The 20,029-nt window shown below is 51.8% G+C and overlaps 1 protein-coding gene across 2 annotated transcripts in view; it reads left to right on the forward strand.

Annotated features, from left to right (window-relative positions):
• Window positions 1-11,608, forward strand: part of DOK5 (docking protein 5) — a 123,122-nt gene extending 111,514 nt beyond the window's left edge. Inside the window, exons 7-8 of one of the 2 annotated variants that reach the window (XM_028524166.2) lie at window positions 3,320-3,434; window positions 11,097-11,608. In XM_028524166.2, coding sequence (XP_028379967.1) covers window positions 3,320-3,434; window positions 11,097-11,161 — 180 coding nt within the window. In that variant the 3' untranslated portion in view covers window positions 11,162-11,608. The remainder of the gene's footprint in view (window positions 1-3,319; window positions 3,435-11,096) is intronic. The other variant, XM_036009978.1, reaches the window with a different exon arrangement.
• Window positions 11,609-20,029: the final 8,421 nt, after the last annotated feature.

The raw sequence follows: 20,029 nt of genomic DNA on the forward strand, positions 1-20,029 counted from the left end.
TGACTCCAGAGTGCTTTCATCACCCCCAACAGAAACTCGTTCCCTTTAGCCATCACCCGGCCTTGGGCAACCGCCCGTTTAGCTTCTCTGCATCTGGACCCGCCTTTTCTGGGCATCTCCTGCAAACAGGAGCACGTGATGTGTGGCCTTTGTGTCTGGCATCTTAGCCTGCACTTGAACCCCCTTCCTTTTTATGGTAATCCGATTACTCTTACTTGTTTAGTTTCATTATCTGTCTCATTAGAAGGGCAGTTCTGCGAGAAAGGAGACTTGGATGCTCGGAGAAGGGGAGAGCTGTGTCCCACATCACACAGCCCAGGGAGAGCACCCTGACCCGGGACATGGGTCTCTGGCCCTGTGGTTACTTTCCTTCCCTGGCAGCGCCATGACCCCTGGGCCTTCAAAGGCCAACCCTTTAGAGCCATCGGTTATTTAGGCCACCGGGCAGTTTCCGAACTCCGAGTAGGCTGGGTCCGGAAGAGACCAGGGTGCGTCACTGTTGGGCAGGGGGACAGTTGGAGGACTGCAGGGTGAGAAGGCACTAGACTTGCAGCAAAAGCTTGTCTTTCTTCCCTGGTGGGATTCTGAGCTACCGCTGCTCGTTGAATGCACAGATGTCACACTGCGCTGGCCCCGCACCGTGCCTGTGCCCGGAAGGGGATCTTCCCGAGGCCTTGCATCTGCTCATCACATGCGTGGCAAAGTAGAACGAGGAAGAGTCTAATTACCACGTCCCCCATGGCCAGGGGAAGCCACATTCATTTTACCTGGACCTGAAGCTTCCGCAGGAATTGGCCTTGGACTCCCGGGGGTGGGGGGGCTTCTCATGTTCTGAGTTGATGGGGGTTTATTTCCGCAAAGTATTCCCTGCCCCCCGGGCAAAGGCTGGGTGCATTCATTCATGTATTCATTCAGCCACCCACCCTCTGTTTGTTAAGCCTCCAGAGGCCCTGGCTAGGTGCTGGGGGTAGAAATCAAAGATATAATCCCCACGTAGGGGGAGTGCATGCCTGTCCTGGGGGCAGGTTAGTGTAGAAGCCCTCCCCAAACCGGCAGTGATCGGACTACCAGCAGGAGTTTGTGTCTGGGGGCAGCGTCTGGTGTCCTTAAGGGTGAAGAGATGTCAGCATCATGGCCCTGGGAGGTGATTCCCCAGCTGACTCTGGAAGGGAAGGGAGGTCTCACTTAACCCGGTGGCGGTGGCGGGTGGGGACAGCTCTCTGGCTTGGGGAGCAGCGGTTTCAACAGCACGGAGGTGTGAGCGTGGGCGCTCCCTGGTGGCTGGAAGCCAGCGTTCCCACCCAAATGTGTTTGCATTTTCTAGAACCCCGTGAACCCCCAGCCTCCAAGCTGTCTCCCAAAGTGACCGTGACTGTGGTTATAAACGGGCATATATTTTGAGTGACCTTCCCATAACTCAGTTTTTCTAACAATTTGCAAAACGGGAGGTTTTCCGGGAATGTCTCTATCACGTTATAGCAGAAATGCCTCTACTTATACATGTTGTGGTTGGGTAATTTTTATTGCTCCCCTTGAGTGTGAAAGCACTATATTTATTTTAAAGGAAAACCAAAGTGCGTGAAAGTGTGTCAGGTTTTTAAAACAGGAGGAGAGTGGGGGGAGGAAGGGTATAATTCTTCTCTCCAGATACCCCAGGTTACCCAAGTTGAACTCCTCCAGAAATATAGTGTTAATTTACATTCCCACCAGGGGGCGCCCACGAGCCCCATTCCCGTCCCCCTTCACTAGTTGGAGCTACTTGACCATAATAAAGAAAAACGAGGGTGGATACTCTCCTTGTTTTCACCAAATCTGCTTCCTCAGTCCTCTCACCCTTTGAGAATTCAGACATTTTTTGCATGAAACAAGACTTTTTCATCATTTTCCTCCCAAGACAATGAGAATGCTCCTGTCATAAAATACGCCGGCTGTCCTTCCAAAGGGTGGACAAGGAAGCCGCGAGGCGGGCCTTGCCACGGTCGCTGTGAGACGTGACATCGCTGTCGTCTCCTCCTCCTTCCAAAACAAGCTCCTAAAAACGCGGCCACAACGAGCGGCGGTGCAGAGATGTGCACTCACGGTCACATCGAGAACAATTCGAAGGGATGGCTCCTTCCCAAACGTGGTTCCCGTAGCAAATTAATTTCTCATTAAATTAAATATAGTCTCTCTCTTTTTTAAAAAAAGGATTTTATTTATTTATTTTCAGAGAGGGAAGGGAGGGAGATAGAGAGAGAGAGAAACATCCATGTGTGGTTGCTGGGGGTCATGGCCTGCAACCCAGGCATGTGCCTTGACTTGGAATCGAACCTGCGATGCTTTGGTTCACAGCCCGCACTCAGTCCACTGAGCTACGCCAGCCAGGGCTAATATAGTCTCTTTATAGTGGGAAAGTCAGGTAAGCACACCTTGAGAATTCAGTCCTTTTCTCTCTTCAGTGTCTTGCACTCATGCAAATGCGGTCGAATGGGATCGAGAGTCACTGGGTTTTTCTGTGTGCTCCCTTGTTGTTCTTAGGTTGTGAGAAATGTCACCTACAGACAGAGATAAACAGCCACAGAGCTTCTCTGCTTAGCTTTGTCCTCAGCTCCTTGCCCGTTTCAACTGAGAGGCTATGTGTGAGGAAGTCAGATGTCCTCACGAAACCTAGGGCTGTGTAATTCTTCTCGGGGACACATTTTGGGAACGGTGCTCTTCTTGTGATAAGGACCGAAAAATTCAATCATCACGCATAAATGCAGCCATAAATTAAATGATCTTTGGAGCAAATGGTGATAACCTTTTTTTTCCAAGTTCAGTCTCATCAGCCACAACCACGATTTTGGTCTCCAGGGTATGAAGTCTCATATTATTTTGGCTGTATCGAGTGACTGTTCAGATATTTTTTTCCTAAAACGACCATGCTGATGACTTGGATAGAGTGGGCAGTTTTCTTTAAAAAAGAAAAAAAGAAAAATTTAAATAGGCTTTGCAATTCATTATTAATAATAATATCCTCCATTTTCCCCCTGTAGCCAGTCTGTGCTAGGCAACAGGCTAAGCAGGTACCATTTCACGCAACGCTCACACGAGCAATTAACATGGCCAAAATGGCCTTCCCCCAGATCGAGCGGAGGGCTCCTTTTTCGTTGATTAAACCTGCCTGCCTCTGGTTTGCGCTTGCCGAGTGTTCCACTGCGTGTTGGTGCCGTCAAACCAGGAGCCGAGCAATGAAGACTGATGTTACCACCGTGGGTCTAGAGCGCCCGCATGGAGCCCCGCGCCTGGCGGGGTCTCTTTCCGCCGCGGTAGCTGACGCGCCTTTCTTGCCTTGTCACAGCTGCAGATGAAGATGGGTGAGCGGGCCGCCTCGCTGAGCACCATGGTGCCTCGCAGCGCCTACTGGCAGCACATCACCCGGCAGCACAGCACCGGCCAGCTCTACCGCCTGCAAGGTAAGTGCGGGCAACTGGACTGTATGGGGATGACGGGGTGTGGGTGGAGAACTGTGTGCGCGCGGGCGAGGCTGCCAGCACCCGGCCGCCCTACCAACGAGGTGGGGCTCCGGTCAGCCCGCCGCTGCTGGATGCCAGGCTCCTGGGCCAGGGGCGCATCGGGGTCTCACCCCCCAGGCACTGGCTCTATCACGACATCCTGGGAGAAATGGGTTACATGCAGATTCTCGGGCCCTGCACCCCAGAGATGAAGAGCCGAAGGATGTGACTTTGCACAGATGCCTACATGGCCTGGGCAAGAGATCTGGGGTCCCCTCGGAGAAATAGTCCGGTGGATGGACCGTTAACTGCGTCGCCATTCCTTGGGAACTTGCTAGAAGCGCAGATTGTCGGGCCCCTCCCCAAACCTAAGGAGTCAAGGACTCTGAGGGTGCGGACCAGCCAGCCATCCCGGTCTCCCAGGTGCGTCTCAAATTTAGGAACCGCGTCTAGGGGAAGAGAATGAGCTGAAGCTGGGAGTCCCGGGTTCCAGTCCGCGGCGACTCTGCACAAATCCTAAGACGCCCCTCTTCCAAACACGCGGTCCCAGAGCCAGGGTACAGAATGCACCAACAGGAAAATTCGAGGAACGTTTCCTTAGACATCCAGAGGCGGCGATTCACATTTGGTAGTTTATGAGAACAGCGGTGCGTGCATCACTGGTAAATAAAGAGGCCTGCGGGGGAGCCGTGGGACCTTCCACCCACGGGCACTAGACGCCAGGACCTTGCCGCCCCCGTGCTGCTCCTCGTGCAGACGCGGGAGCGCGCTGAGCAGGGAGTGCGAGAACCAGTGGGGGCCGCGGAAACCGGGCCAGGAGCCAGCCAGTGCGCACTCTGAGCCCTGGTCGCCCAGCCTGCCCCGCAGCCTGCCCCTCAGCCCCCCCTGCTGGGAGCTTCTGCCCCGCGCAGCTCTTCCCGGTGGTGGCTCTGCAGCAGTGCCTCCCAGACTTGACTGTAACCAGCGTGGGACTCTCTGGTGACTGCACTCCTGAGATGTGGCGGAGGGCGCCCCGCTTTATAGCCGTTCGCACAGTTTCCGTTTCGTATTTAATTGCGAGGCCCCTTGACTCAGGACCGGCTCCCCCGAGAAGCGGTAACGCCAAGGCGGGCAGGACGGCTGCCGCGTCTTTTTATCCTCCCAGGGCCGTGCTCGGGGCAGCCACGAGGCGTGGCGCGAAGAGCGCACCCAGGGTATTTCCCCTGTCGTCGTCACGACTCCAGTCTCTGGTCACCAGGGCAGGGCAGGGCAGGGCAGGGCCTGGGACGTGGGAGAGCTCAGGAATATCTCTACGCCCCGAATGCTGGTGTGTGCGCATGCGTGCGTGAGTGCGTCGCTAAGCAACCAACCAACGCCTGAGCTGGCCTCCGGAGACCCAGCCGCGCACAGAGTTGGATTAGAGCCCCGTGTTGCAAATGTCCTCTGTTCCGTGTCATCTTCGGAAACTCGCAGTGTTTGAATGACACCACCACAGATGTGGCCACATACGTACATACCCCTTCCACTGTTTATCCAATTTCGTTCAGTCTCATCCACTTACGTACATTTATTTTTTTAAAGTGTATTTCACCACCGTCTGCTGTTATAGCAACTTCTGATATATAATAAGGTAAAGCACATGAACTTACTTACACTCACGCAAACCTACTGAACGGCTGTACAACTTGACTCTCCGCACATACAAAGGTAACCTTTACAGAAAAGGGGGGTCTTTTTAGACTCTGCTTGTCCTGAACCCAAAAGCAAGCTGAGAACCAGTAGGATGTAGGCGTCACAGAGAGGAAGTTGGCAAATGGCCTTAATTCCAGAGATGCAGTGTGGCACTTGGAGACTCGGCCGTGTGCACCAGCGTGACGAGCCGAGGTATTTCCCTAGATAAACACCGTGTTTGCAAAGACACTCAGAGAATGAGGGAGTCGTGAGCACTTACACTGAGTTTTGATTTCTGAATTGATTTGTGGATATCCCAGAGCTTCCAAATCTTCAGGACAATTTGGGCAGGAAATGTCCCATGAGGATCACACTCAGATTACGATCCTTAACTAATCCAGCTGAGACACACTCTGAGGCCAAGGAAGGGTCTTATTGGGGCCCTGGTTGCATAATAATATTTTTAAAAATCTTCTTTTAAGTCAAAAGAGGATGTTTTAAGTACTGTTAGCGTGTGGTTTGTGTGCTTCTCAGGGATCCGTGACTACCCCTCCCTGTTTACACCTGGACACACCTGTTTCTCAGCACGCTGACGCTGTGTTTCAACAGCAGTAGCAGCAACCAGATTTGCACATTTGCCTGCACGTGCAAAGCCCTTGTCGTGGTTGGAAGGCCCCTACAAGGTGGACAGGTCTGGGAATGACCCTCGGGGACTGGAAACCCACAAATTCCAGAATAAAAACAGGGACCACGCCCCCTGCGGAAGTGGCACAGGGGGATGGAGACCACCAAAGACAGAAATCCCCATTCTTTAAGTTGGTCGTGCTGTTGTTTCTATCAAAAATATACAGCCACCAACCAAACAACACCTCACAATTAAATTCAGGTTTAAACCTTTCTCGTTAGGTTTATTATGTGTCATAGTTTTACCCGTCACTTAAAAGTAATGAGGTATTACTGTAAAATCAGGTTCAAGCTTGCGGGTCCAGGCTCTCCAAATGAACACCGTGGCGGTAATTCCTTACGAGACAGTAATGGGAAGAGGGTGGTGGTTCAAGTTCGGATGAAATCAGTGAGGACGAGGGTAACTGTCACGGGATTCCAGCAGACACGATGGCTCATCGGGCTTTGTGATGGGCCATTACAGGGCTTTAGAGATACTCCTGCCCTCGGGTTTGGAGAAGATAATTAAAACTTTAATTGTTGGCTTTTTGGTGCCTACGACGATCTTCATTGAATGGACACATTTTTTAAAATCAGAATTCTTACATTGTCCCTGTTTTGGCTGCAGAACACACTCCATGAGATACTCCCCGCCCCTGGAATCTGTTTATGCAGGAGAATGGCGGTGTCTTTGCCTCCAGATTGCTATTTTGCTTTGTGGTTTGTACTAGTTATTTCATCCGATGATTCATTGTCACCTATTTTTGTTACTTGTGTAGGAATTCGTGGAAATGGATTTTATCTTGATATTGAATTTGTACCAGTGTTTACTGAGATATTCCTCGCCTGTGTGTTCTGTGTAGAGCAGACCACATTTATTCCATGGTGGGGATTGCATTGCAGTCCCCAGAGTTCCTTGAGATAGTGCTGATGTGTGTGGTCTGTATTGCATGGGGCACGATTTTTCAGTAATTTGTTCTCTTACAGAAGTATAGTTCACAGACTGTCTAAAATGGTCTTGCTTATTGGGGGTGGCCATTTGCACGACAAATAAACGGAATAAGTGTGTCTATTGTTCCGTCTCCAACTACCTGCCTTTGTCCTTCCCTTCCCCCAGCCCCTGGTGGCGGGGGAGGGAACTGAAATCAGGGAAAATTAGTTACATCGGGGCCCTGTGTGTGCCGCGTGGGGAAATTGTATGGTACATAGTTTCTTCTGGTTTTGCTCGTGTTCGTTTATGGCTTGTAATTTCCCTGGCTGCTGATTCACCCACCTTAATGTAATCTCCGTATGGGAGAATTTATCTGACTGGAGAAACTTTTCATTTCCTCCCTAAGTCTAGTCTTGTGGTGTCCCCTGCTGGCTGGTTTTGGAATTGTCGCTTTATTATTATTGGTGGTGGCTGAGAGGAATGACTGCTAAGACGTGGTTAATGCATTTTCCCTCCTCTCATCCCATCTTCCCGTTGTCACATAGAAACCCCCGCTACGGTTAGGCATATACAGAACCAACGTGTCAAGGAGGCTTCCCACGAAAACTGGAAGAAATTTATGAGAGCAAAGCACTCGACCAGTGTATGTCGACACTGTGTCCGCAAGATTCCTTAGGAATGCCTTGAGTAATGTACCTGCAGGCTCATCTTGTCCCAGTTACGTGTCACCTTAACCTGCTAGACGTCCCCCACCCCCCGAAAGTACTGATGCCTAACAAGTTTGGAGGAAATGCCATGTGTTAATTCTCCTTTTCGAAAATCAGCGTGCAAATGAGCATGTCCAAGGCCCTGAGATATCTTGCAGGAAAAAAATCTGTTTAACGTTCTTTAAACCCGAGAGCTGCAAATTTGTCGACTAGGAAACCTCTTCTTTCCTTTTTTGTACGAACATGCCCCTAGCGAAGGGCTGGATTTGTTCCTTCCAAGGGAGACCGGGCATTCTCGATGAGTGTCCTTATAAAAGCTACCCTTTCTTGAAGACCTACTGTGTGGCAGGCTTTGCATGAGGCCTGAAGACACATGATCTCATTTCGTCCTCGAAACAGCCGCCTGTGAGTGGGTCATATCCATTTGCAGCGAAGAGCCTGAAAATTTGAAGGGCTGGTAATGTGTCTGAGATCATCTGTGTACAATAGTCAGTACCTGAGGTTCTCACCTCTCCATCACTCATCCACTCATTCATTCATTCATTTTGTCAGTCAGTGTTTATTGAGCAACTACTTTGTGCCAAGCATGGTTCTAGATGATAGAGAGAGACTGGGGTTATCGGATGCACCTGTTTCTGCCCTCTTGGGCCTTGTAGTCTAAACAATCAGTAATTTAATTCCAACTTGACACATGCCACCTTGAAAAGAAAGTGTTTGTTATAGAAAATAGGGAAGCGGAGCTGTTGGGTTGCGGAAGGTGATGAAGGGATTTCTTTAAATGGGGTGGTCCCAGGAGGCTGTCAGTGTCTCCCGAGACCGGCAGTTTGAGAAGAGGCAGCCACACTGAGAGTGAGGGAAGATGAATCCCTCCGGGGATGCCAGCAAGTGCAAAGGCCCTGAGGCAGAAACGAGCTGGGAGGTTCAGAGAGCAGAAGGCAGGCAGTGTGGCCGGTGCGGAAGGGGCGTTAGGGGGCAGCTGGGGGCTGGTGGGTTCTCCTGCTAACAGGCAGAGTTGGCGGGAGCGGGACCGTCTTCTGTATTTCAGTGAAGGCAGAAACCGAGATGCTTGGAGGTCAGCAGTTGCTCACGATCACGTGACTGGGGAGTGGCGGAGGTGGGGTCCAAACTCCAGGGCTCTGACACCTGGTCCAGGGCTGCTCCTTGTCTCAGAGGGCCTCGTCTGTGAGTGTCTCCCAGCGTGCACCGTGCTGTGGAAGTAGCTCCTCCACAGGACTGGGTCCAGCCCGTGTGATTTACATACGTGTTTTAAGGACGATAGATTCTGGGAGCACGTGGCCACTTGGGTGACATTAACATGTAGGTTTTCGATATCCATCCTAACGTAGTCACAGACATGGTGTCTGCAGCGGTTCAGACAGAAGTAAGTCATGGTTAAGATCTGAGCAAAAGTGAAAAGATGATGAAGAAACCAAGCTCTCAGACTTGCCTGTCCGCTGGGCCAGGGGGGACATGCCAAGAAGGAAATGGGAAATGGGTGTGGGAGTGGAGGGTCCCTGGCGAGCCACCGGCCTCATTTGCCGAGGGCCGTTTGCAGTCACCTCCTGTCCGTCCTGCTGTGGCCGAACACAGGCCAGTGGTACCTCCCAGTGTTGCAAGAGTGCGGGTAAGTGAGCACCTCTGTGGAAAAGCCCACAGCTGCTCAAATAGCGACAAGCAAGTCTTATGAGTCTTGTGACCTGTGTAGGCCACAGAGCCGGTCGGGCCCGGATGGGGCTGCAGGCCGGTGCCGGCTCCTGCCCTTTCTGTGACCTGCAAAAACATCAGAACATCTTTCGGTCCATGTCCCAGCTTTAAGCTAAAAATGGCCTGCAAGCCAAGCTGGAAGGATGCAGTTAGCCCTCGTGACGGAAGCTGCGGTGTTTCCATGACCGCCTGCCCCCAGGTGCATGCTCCCAGTCGCTCTCCTCAAACACTCGGGGAGTCTGAGGAGCCACAGTCAATGGCACAGAGAAGGGCTTTGCACTTGACCGAGGATTTGGATTTCGCATTGATACTGGTGGCATGCTGTCTGCTTCCTGCAGGACATTTTATCAGGCTATCGTAAGGCCGTACCTGGCTTTTTACTTGCAGTAAAACTCGTTGTTGCTGGTGTGGAGGTGTGTGTGGGGGGGAAGAGCTCAGAGTTCCTGTTCGTAGCTGCTGGGGGGCTGAAGAAGTGGTTCTGGCCATGGAGGGTGTTTCAATATTCAGGATTTCTCTGACAGTCCCTGCTGTTGCATGCCAGTGACCATGTGACTAGATATATGATTTTCTTATGGTTCAGATCTGAGGCGTGTGAGTACCCAAATCTGTGATTTTTGTTCTCCTTGTGTTTTGGTGTTATGCCCACAGTAACTTACGTAGGACTTTGTGGGGGTTTTTTAAAGATTTTATTTATTTATTTTTAGAGAGGGGGGAAGAGAGGGAGCAACAGAGGAAAAGAAACATTGTTGTGAGAGAGAAACACTGATCGGTTGCCTCTACTACAAGTTCCGGCTGGGGACCTAACCGGCAACTCAGGCATGCGCCCTGACGGGGAATCGAACCGCCGACCTTCCCGTTTGTGGGATGATGCTCCAACCAACTGAGCCACTCTAGTCGGGACCACATAGGACGTTAAGTGGGTGTGGACTGAGGTCTGTCAGAGATCAGAAAATAAACTTGAGGGCCACAGGCCACCCCCCACTTTCTCGGTCCGGCCCGTGTTGGACTACAGCAGGGTTCTGCGCGTGATTGGGCGGGGTGGGCGTGCCCTCTGAGCTGCGGTCGTGTCTCTGGGATTCCCGGCGTGACCCGCGCGTCTGGTTCCCGGGAGGCCTGTGCGCGGGGACGCCAGGTCGTTCCGCTCAGGTGTGCGTCTTACATGCACCGTGCGCATTTCTTGGCTCCTGCTCACCTGCGCCAGGAGATGGCAGTAAAACCTCTTGTTTTTGTAACATCAAGGGCTCTCCCTGCAGGATCAGCAAACAGGGGCCGGCTGGGGTTTTCCGGCCTCTCCCGCGTCTGGCAACAAAGGTGCGTCGGGAACAGGGACGCCCATTTGTTCGATCCATTTGTTCATCCGCGCACAATGCGGCTTGTCTTTGCGCTACCGGCAGCAGAGCCACCGCGAGACCACGTGGTCTGCAAAATGCACCGCTTTTTGTGTCTGGGTCTGGGAGGAGGGAGTTTGCCATCCGCCTGTGTCACAGGCGGGGGCTGACAGTGGCCTTGGGTGCCACCTTCCTCACTTTCTCGGTTGGTACCTAAACCTGAGATCATAAAGGCCAAATGGGCTTTAAGAAGCCCTCCTTTATAGCAAGATTTCCTAGGTGCAATGAGTATTATATCGTCTTATTGGTCAGGTTTACACGGAGTGTCCAAGCCAAAAGTTTCCACTGTCCTATGACTTTGCCTCACTTTCCCTAAATGCCCTGGGTGTTCATGAAAATGAAAAACCTGGGAAAAGAATCAGTGGTCCGAGGGTAGCTCCCTGCAAAAGCCACATGCAAATGATATGTTAATCACACAGGCTCTCGTGGCTCTCATTTGCATATCACTGCGCGTGGCCTCTGGGAGCAGTCCGGGTCCTGTGTTCCTTAGGTTCTGCTCCCTGGACGCTGGTGACTGGCTGATCTGATTGTGGGCTTTCCCGACATGTAACCGCTGTTTCTCGCATTCTTTTTGGAAAAGATGTCGCCAGCCCTCTGAAGCTTCATCGAACAGAGACTTTTCCCGCCTACCGGTCGGAGCACTGACAGTAACTGTCCGGCCGTCCGTGTGACCTGCGTGGGACGCGCCGGCCACCGGCCCCCCCCCGGACGTCCCGGAACGGCAGCGAGAGAAGGGTGAAGGAGAGAAGCTTCCAGCCCTGGCTCATCCTGTGCTCTCATTGGGAAACCGTAATAACAATGTCTGTCTCTCCGTTTTCCCTTCTTTTCTTTTTGTTCTTTCTCTTTGTTCAAAACAAACAAACAAAAACAAACCTTCGCATAATTGAAACATGCTCTGTAGATCTCGGCCTCTCATCCCCCGCTCACAGCAGGGCAGAAAGGAGCCGCTGTCACGCAACGATTTTCTATTGTAGATACTGTGTCCCTTGCACCTCTCAGAATCTGTCCTTTTGTGGATTCTTGTGACTGTTCCTTCTGTGTTTCAATTGTGCGGCAGTCGGTCCTGACAATAAAATGCCTCTTCATTATTTGCTACTTGTGTATGCGGTGTTCCTCCGTTCACACACACGGTGTCCCGGCCCTGGTCAACCACTGGCCATCGTGTGTGACTGCATCCCCGGTCAGTGAAACCAGCAGGTGGTTAAACTGGTGCTCTGGCTCAACCTCACTTACTACGTTAAGAAATTACTTTTCAAAGGACCCTTTAACGTTCTTTACAGGGTGACGGTTTTCCCCCAGTCTTCCCCCCTTCCCTTTGTGGGAAGCCTTTATTTCGTTTGAAGTACCTCCATCAAACGTTTTAAAATGAGAGATGGTTCTTCCCCCGGGTGCTGTCTGGATTCTGGCAAAGTGCGGGTTTCCCCCGTATCTTCAGTGTCTCTGCAGGTACGTGAGTCTTTTCCTCTCTAGCCCTGGGCACGGTGTCTGATCCAAGGCCGACCATTTGCAGAGTGGCCCTCATTCATTAACGGGTCTGTGCTGAGCACCTGGTAGTCTGGGGCGCTGTACAGATAGAGCCCAGGTATCCTGGGAGATAAACAGACACAGGCCCTGTCCCCAGCGGCCTGAACCGCAGAGGAGTTCGACAAGGAAATGAGGTGGCCATTCCCATCCAGAGTGCCGTCTGCTAATGGGCCCCCTGAGGCAGCGACAGGGCCATGCAGCTCCCCAGGCTGTCCCCACCGGGGAACTGACTCTTGTGGACTCCCCAGGCTGGAGCTGGCACACAGCTTCACGGGAGAGCAGGGATGGTGTCTGCCAAGGTCACAGCCCCACTGCCAGGTAAAATAGGGCACATCCCGTTAAATTTGAATTTCAGATGTGCAATGAATAATCTTTCACTGTAAGGGTGTTGCATGGAAAATAATTACACTTTTTAAGAATGTTCATTGTGTGTCTTAACGCCAAATTTGACTGGTGGGGCTGTTTTTCTTGGCTAAGCCTGGCGACCCTGTTTCCCAGGCCCTAGAGCTGAGCCTGACTCACGGCCCGTGCTTGCAAAACACATGTTGAACGGACGGATAAACAAGTGAACTTCTATCTTGGGCACAGAACTCATTCTAAAGGAGGCAAGTGAATGCTGAATACCAGTATATAGTTTCTCAGTGCCCGCCCAGCACGGGGTCAGGCCCTTCCAAATTCATGATTTTCACCGGAACATATTATCTTGCATTTTCTAGGAAAAAAAAATGTTTTTACTAAGCCCCCAGAAAGGGCCATAAAAAGGTTTATTATCATTTATGGTCTTTCCCAAAAGTGTACATTTTCCCAGAATAGAGATTGACCCACGAAACCCTAAAGGCCCGGCTCAAATCCCATTGTGTGTGTCTGAGTTACTTGGGATTTCCAAGGACACCGCTGGTCAGCGGTGCAGAAATATCAGGGAAGGAGGGTTAGGCGGAGCTGAGAATTAATTAGTGGATTAAGGATATGTAAATGATTTGTTGCTAATGGCTCTGCTGGCCTGCAATTGTGTTACAGCTACTTTTCGCATCATTTAGCTCCTCCCCCTTCTCCCAGGTGCATTCCGACTCAGCACGCACAGATTTGGTTCCCCGCGCGTATCAGCTAATTCGCCCCACTGTTCATTTTCCCCAGCTCTGCCGGGCTCTTACTTTATCTTCTTTTCTCTCCTAAAACCGTCTCACGAGAGGCTCCCCAAGAGTCCCAGGGCCTTGGCAGCCCACGCCAGGGATTAAGTTGAAGGAGGAGATAAAGGAAATGGAATTAAAGAAATAATTATAATTTTAATGAAGTCAGAATTGCTGAAGCAAGTCTCAAGCTAATGAATGGGCAAAGAAATGTTGCTGAGTGGAGTTCGCCACAAGTCAGAGCCTCTTTTAGGACAATTTTAAAAGAGAAACGTATTCACGAAAGAGTGAGCGTTCTGTAATTAGGGGATCCTCACGGCCTTTATGTATTGTCGGGCGCTGCTCCAGGTGCTTTACTTGTGTTGTCTTGCTGGATGCTCACCACAGCTCTAGGAGGTAAGTATTATTGTTCCCATTTTACAGATGAGGACACCGAGCCTTCAGGAGTCTTGGTAAATCTAAATAAGATGCCCAAGATCTCTCAGCTCTGTTAAAAGGGAAACTGGGGCACATTCCAAATTTTAACAGGTTAGCCTTGGCCAGTGTGGCTCGGCTGGTTGGGCACTGCCCCACAAACCAAAGGGTCGCCGGTTCCATTCCCGGCCAGGGCACAGGCCTGGGCTGGTTGCGGGTTTGGTCTCGGTCGGGGCTCCTGTGGAAGGCATCCGACCAGTCAATGTTTGTCTCTCGCATTGATGTTTCTCTGCCTCTCTTTCTCCCTCCCTTCCCCTCTCTCTGAAATCAAAAAAATTAAAAAATACACATTGAAAAAATAATGAAGAGTTTATTTGAGCGCACATGGATTTGCTGTGGTCAGAAGGCCCCAGGCACAGGAGCTGTGGGAGAGGTGGTTACAGACGAGGTGCAGACAGGAGCGAAGCAAAGACACTGTTTGATTGACTGGAGCGTCAGTGGTTTCCTTACCTGAGGAAGCCTATTGGCTGTAGCGATCGGTAGTTACTACGTTTCATTTCCTTGCATTCCGGGGCACTGGTGCTGGTTTATAGTCTGGTTTGCTCAAGTAGGCTAACAAGGCATGAGCACCACCCAGACTAACGGCTTCTTGTTCAATCACTGTAACAGCTTTTCCATTCTCATTCCCGAGCCTGCCGTGGGAGACCCTAGCATGTGCTGCCTGCCCTAGGGGGCAGCAAACTTTCTTAAGAGCCGGGGTATGTTCTCTCTTGCTATTATGTTGCTAAAGCAGCCACAGGTAATACATCATAAATCCCCGGGACGGCTGTGTGCCAATAAAACTTTATTTTGCAAAAGCAAGCGGCAGGCTGGATCTGCCCACCCTGGAGCCACCAACCCCTACTCTAGATAAGGAGAACCATAAAAAACGAGCTTTTGTTAGTTTGGGGGTTTTGGTAGAAGCCAGGAGAAATGTAAACACTTCGATCCCTGGCGTTAAATAAGGGGAAACAAGACTGGAAATGACATTGTCCCTAACCTGAGTGGTGAACACACAAGCAGGAGGAAGGAGTGGATTTCAAGGCGGTGGCGGATTCCTACACAACCCACACCACACGCTAAATACCCCAACGTTGCAAATACCCTGAAATCCCGGGGCTACACTGCAGACTGTGTCTCAGACACAGTCGTTTCTGTTTTAATTGTGTGCTGAGGAAAAAAAAAAGGACAATTTTTTTTTTTTTTGGTGGGAGGTGGGGTGGGGCATAGAGGAGTCAATTCCGTATTCCTGTCTGCACGCTCAAGCCAGCGCCGAAAAGACCTCAGGCTCCGTTGGAGGCAGGAGGATGCAGCCGAGGTTAAACTGCTTCCTCCAGGAGGACAGCCTGGGTTTCCCCCGTGCTCACGCGCTAGGCCCTCTGGGTGGGCGGGGCTGTGCGGCAGGTAGTGGGTCCCGGAAACACCGCGTGAATGACGCAGGAGCGCGGCCCCGCCTTCACTGCGCGGAGGAGAGCACACCTGTGCATAAAGGGACATGTTTATGGTTGCTCTTTGGGACAGCCTTGACTTTGAGAGGGGAATACGGCACCAACTCGCAACAAAACCTTCTTCCCCATAGTTCCAAAAAAGAAAAATACATCCATTTTCAGCTTTCAGGGAGGACCGCAAACTCCACACTGTCCACCATGTAAAGGCTGTCCTTGTGGTTCAATGTTGGAGGTCCGTTGGCCCGTCTTCGGATGGACGTCACAGCTGATTTCGAAGGAGATGGCCGGCTCCAGCGCCGGTGAGCCCACCCAGCCTGAGGCAGGCCCGGGGAGAACCGTCCGCCCACGTCTGAGCTGAACGAGACACGGCCCCCCCCAGGTTCCTCTCTCCGTGCTCCTAGTGATCAGCTGTGGGCGGACGGCGCCCACCCAATAGGGCCAGGGCGGGGCCCGTGGATCTGCCGCATTCAGTGTCCCCAGGTTTTTCCGATGCAAGCGGCATCCCATCAGCCCTGTTTCAGGAACCCTTGCGGAGGGAGCTAGCACTGGAGAGGTTCCCATCAGGTGAGACTCGGCACCTGCAGGCAGTTAGCAGGTAAGGTGTTCTTAAGCAAGACGGCGTGCTGGAGTGAGCGGGCGGGGCGGCGCTGCCAGGGCCCGCGGGGCGCAGGACGCACAGGCACAAATGCGCTCCGCATGCGGGTCACACGCAGAAAGGGGGCTCCCCAGTGGCGTTCTCGGTGCCTCTGCAATATTTTCATTGTTGCTATAACAACTGAGAAGGACGTTCGGTTTGACCTCCTTTGTTTCTGTGAGTGACGAGAACTGGCTCTTCTTCATGGAAACAGCCAGGCGGGAGCTGCGTGCAGACTCCCGGCGCGGAGCGCGGAGGACACGCGCGCACGCGGGGGAGAGGGGAAGGGAGGCAGGCAGCATCCAGTTAACCAGTCTCTCTCCCACCCCCACGCCCTTCTCCGGGCTTTCCCCTCCCTATTGAAATCTGGGCTTGATTTTCTTGGCCATGCTTGCCTTCCCTCCCCTGCTGAAAAGCAGAAGTTGCTTGGGTGGATTTGAAGCCATGGATTTGGGTAACAATTGGGATTTTGGCTCTGAGTCCTCTTGGTGTCTTCTCTGTTGGGTCGACGTGTGTGTTTCGTTGCTGGTTTATGCGGGAAAACAAGAGGCCAAGGACATGGTTTAATCATGTGGGGTTTTTTTCAGTAGGGAGTTACCTTGTCCAGGCCCAGCTGACGAGGCCCATGTGGAAGCCCTCTCCCGTAAGGGTCTGCGGGCCTGGCCCAAGCTGACCTACTCTCTGCTTTTGAGACTGAAGTTGTATTGGCTCACAGTTGTGTTCTATACATTGCATTCTATAGCTATGCCTGCCGTGGGGGCACAGCTGCAGGGCTGAGTGGTTGTGGCGGGGCCGCGTGGCCCCTCCAGGAAAGGCTGGCCCCGCTCGGCTCTTACGACCCCTGCCCTCAAGAACCAGAGGGTTCCCCCCCCAGGCAGGCTTCAGCGGTACCTGTGAAATTAACGTGACCCTGGAAGGGAGGAAGGGAACCCTTAGCCTTCTCCAAAACAGCTTGCAAACCTGGAACATCCTCCAGGCTCCAACCTAAATCCCAGGCTCTTGGCTTATTGGCCGAGACCCACACCCCTCCACCCCACCAGATGAAGTCACTGGTCGCTAGTGTTGAAAGTACTCAGACCGGTTCCCGCACAGTCCTGGTTACAATTGATGGCATTTTCGTGTGGCTGGGGATTGTCTGTTCTCAAGCTCCCAGAGGGCGGTTGCTGTATCTGTTTCGTTAAGCTTTGTAGGGGCTTGGCTGAAAAGTTTTAGTTTTTTTTCCATAGGAAGACTCTAGTAGTGCTTAGTGGCCTTTAACATCATTCGAAACAATTTTGTTAGATTGTATTGTGACAGCTGTCCTATCAGCATGCATCTAAAAATGTGTCAAAATTGGTGATTTTTTTTGTGGTCATTTTAATATCGAAGATGAAAGAAGGTACACACCATTTTCAGTGTATTATGCTTTATTATTTCAAGAAACATGAAAATGCAACTGAAATGCAAAAAAAAAAAGATTTGTGACTGCTCGAAGGTGTCAGAAGTGGTTTGTGAAGTGTCTTTGTGTTGTTGACATTTTGGCCACGTGATTCTCTGCTGTGGGGCTGTCTCGTGCCTTGGGAGATGTTTAGCAGGGCCCCTGGCCTGGACCCACTGGACGCCAATAGCAGGAGACAGCTGACATACTCAAAATATCCAAATCAATAAAGTTATTGGTGAAAGTGGAAAATGTGTCTTTTATTTTATAGAGAAAAAAAACAAACTTTTTGGCCAACCAAATACCACCAGCACCAAACAAAATACCTGTTGAACTTATTCAATAATCATGTCATAGATAAACAAAAAGAGAGATGGAAGCAGACGCACCGTGAGGTCGCCGTGGCAGGGAACCCAGGCAGCCCTAACTTTTCTGGGAATCCTGCCGTGTGTCGAACGTAACCCCTGCTTCATCCCAGTGAGGCTGATGATTCCCGAAGCCACACACCTGACTTCCACACTTGCGGTTCCCAAACTGTGTGCCAAGGCGCCTCGGGGTGCCACTGTGAGCCCACAGAGGGGCTGTGGGATGCACGGAATTTTTTCAGGAGATGGTGATACTCATCATCTTTTGGATCTCCGGGGACCTCTAGCTGGAGGCTGCTCAGGGTCAACATTAGATCCACTCATTTCTACGGTGTCATTTTTGTGAAGTGGGGCTTTTGGCAGTAGCTGTGATAAAAAGAGACTGCATTACATGAAAATCAATGTGGACTATGAAGTGGGAGATGGGGGTGGTGTCTGGCCTGATACCCAGATTTGGGGAGGGTCAGTGCCAACCGACACACACCTTTATCAAGGATCTGCAATTACTTAAGAATAAGGTAAAACTAGTTTTTCTCTGCATTTTCCTGTATTAACAGCTCCTAATTTGTTAGGGCATAATTATTCCTTCAATGGAACCACTAGGTATTTTTGACCAAAGGTGCTATGACAAAATTATTGAGCTACGAAGAGCCCCGTGAACAGAGACAGCTGTGAGAACCTCTGCTCCCAGCTCTGTTTCCCTGCCCCACTACCTGGTTTCACGGGTGCAACCTGTGTGTTCCCACAGACGCCACGCCGACCGGGCCCCACACCTGGTTTAGAGCTCTGTGGCCGCCATCTTGAAATCCTTGCTATTTTTATCTTTGAACTTGCGTGTGTCCGTGACGTCTGAGAGGTCAGCGGAGCAGGCGTGTGAGCAGAGCAGGCACCTGAGTGGGAGGGTGCCCCCCACTCTCCCAGCTGCCCTGTTTGCATGCATGTGGCGTTCCTGATGCCCGTGAACACAGCTTTCCAGAGGACCCATGATGTAGGGGCGTTCCTCGAGCCCCAGAGCAAGGACAAGGTTAAGTGAGTCACGTCCACCCGTGGGTAAGCCGAGGTCCTGCCCCACAGCCAGCCCGGAGGCTTCCCCTCTGCCCCAGAACTTGCTGCACTTGCGGGAAGAAGGCAGTGGTCTCTCAAACGACGTCACGCCCTTATCCACGTCACTTCCCCCTGACACTTGGGAAGGGAGGAAAGATGGGAACACCCATAGCTGGTTCTTTCAGGCTTTCCTTCTTCATCAACAAGCCCAAGGCCAAGGGTGTGGGCCGCAAGTGCTCATGGGAAGAAGTGAAATGAAAGCAGCCATATTTGTTGTGGGCAGCGTGGCTCTCGCTCAGGCGAGGACAAAATACATTGGCACGTGCGGGCTCCAGCGTGTGCACACTGTGATTTTGGTGAACCTGTAGGTGAAAACGTCCTCAGGTTAACATTTCAAGGGGACCCCACACAACATGAAGGTGACCAGTAAAATGCGTGTGTCTCTCACGTCCTGTGCGGGCAGGTGCTCCTTAGAGAGCCGGCCAGCTGGCCGAGTGGGAGTGGGGACCGTATTCCAGCTGACTTCTGTCTCCTTCCTGCTTCCACGCACGGCTCCCCCGAGGGTCCGTGGCTCATCATTTCAAGCCCTTCCAGTCTGGACACGTAATAACCGACCTCTGCTCAAGACCAGCCACACGCTTCCTATTTGAAACCCAGGCCCCGGAGCCAGCCAGCCCCGGAGACTGCTCAGGAGCCAAACAGCACAGAACTATTTTCCTCATCACTGAATTCCTTTTCAAGTGGTACCATCAGAACAAAGAAAGAAAGGCGTGCGGTTATCAAAGGAAGCCAGCCCCCAAATTTACTTTCCTTTAACTGTCACACAAATTTTGAGCCAGAGGCCTGGCTGGCTGGCTTTGAAGATAAAGATCACAGTGCGTGCTGGGGACATTTCAATAGCCTTTCTGAGGACCCTGTGATTTACTTGGGGAAGCAAGAAAAGAGCAGAGAACAATGGGCAGGACTCGGCTCAGAAGGCATAAAAGCCCAGTGTGTAATTCTGGTCCTCGGGGTCTGTCAGCTGGAGGAAATGCCGGTGGACAGTGCAGGGGCCGGAAGGGGCTGGACTGGGGTTTCCGCAGGTGTGTTCCTTGAGATGCCAGTTAAGGTTTTCGGGATGCCAGGTGGGGATGGGAGAACCGTTTGGTCCCTAAGCAAGTTTTTGGTCAATGTTCCCTCATTGAGCTCCTTTACTTTGCAGATTTTGGGGGCCTCGCATTCAGTAAATAAACACAATGGAGTTGCCAAGGGTGTGCTCGGGGAGGGGGCGGCAGAGGGTCTGGTGCAACCTGACTGAAGCTGGTTTGGCTGGTAGATACTGGATCAGTAGCGTCCAGGGAGGGGAGGCAGGGGGGGCACAGGGCTCCTCACTCTCGAACAGGCATCAGGGGCCGGTTTGCAATTTGGCTGCATCCAGATACCTGTTAACAACCGTTAGCCGGCAAGTACAAAAACACTGATGTGGTGGTCCCCGTCCCGAGCCCCTGCACCCTCAGATGCT

Source organism: Phyllostomus discolor, chromosome 9, assembly GCF_004126475.2.
Source record: "Phyllostomus discolor isolate MPI-MPIP mPhyDis1 chromosome 9, mPhyDis1.pri.v3, whole genome shotgun sequence".
NCBI lineage: Eukaryota > Metazoa > Chordata > Mammalia > Chiroptera > Phyllostomidae > Phyllostomus > Phyllostomus discolor.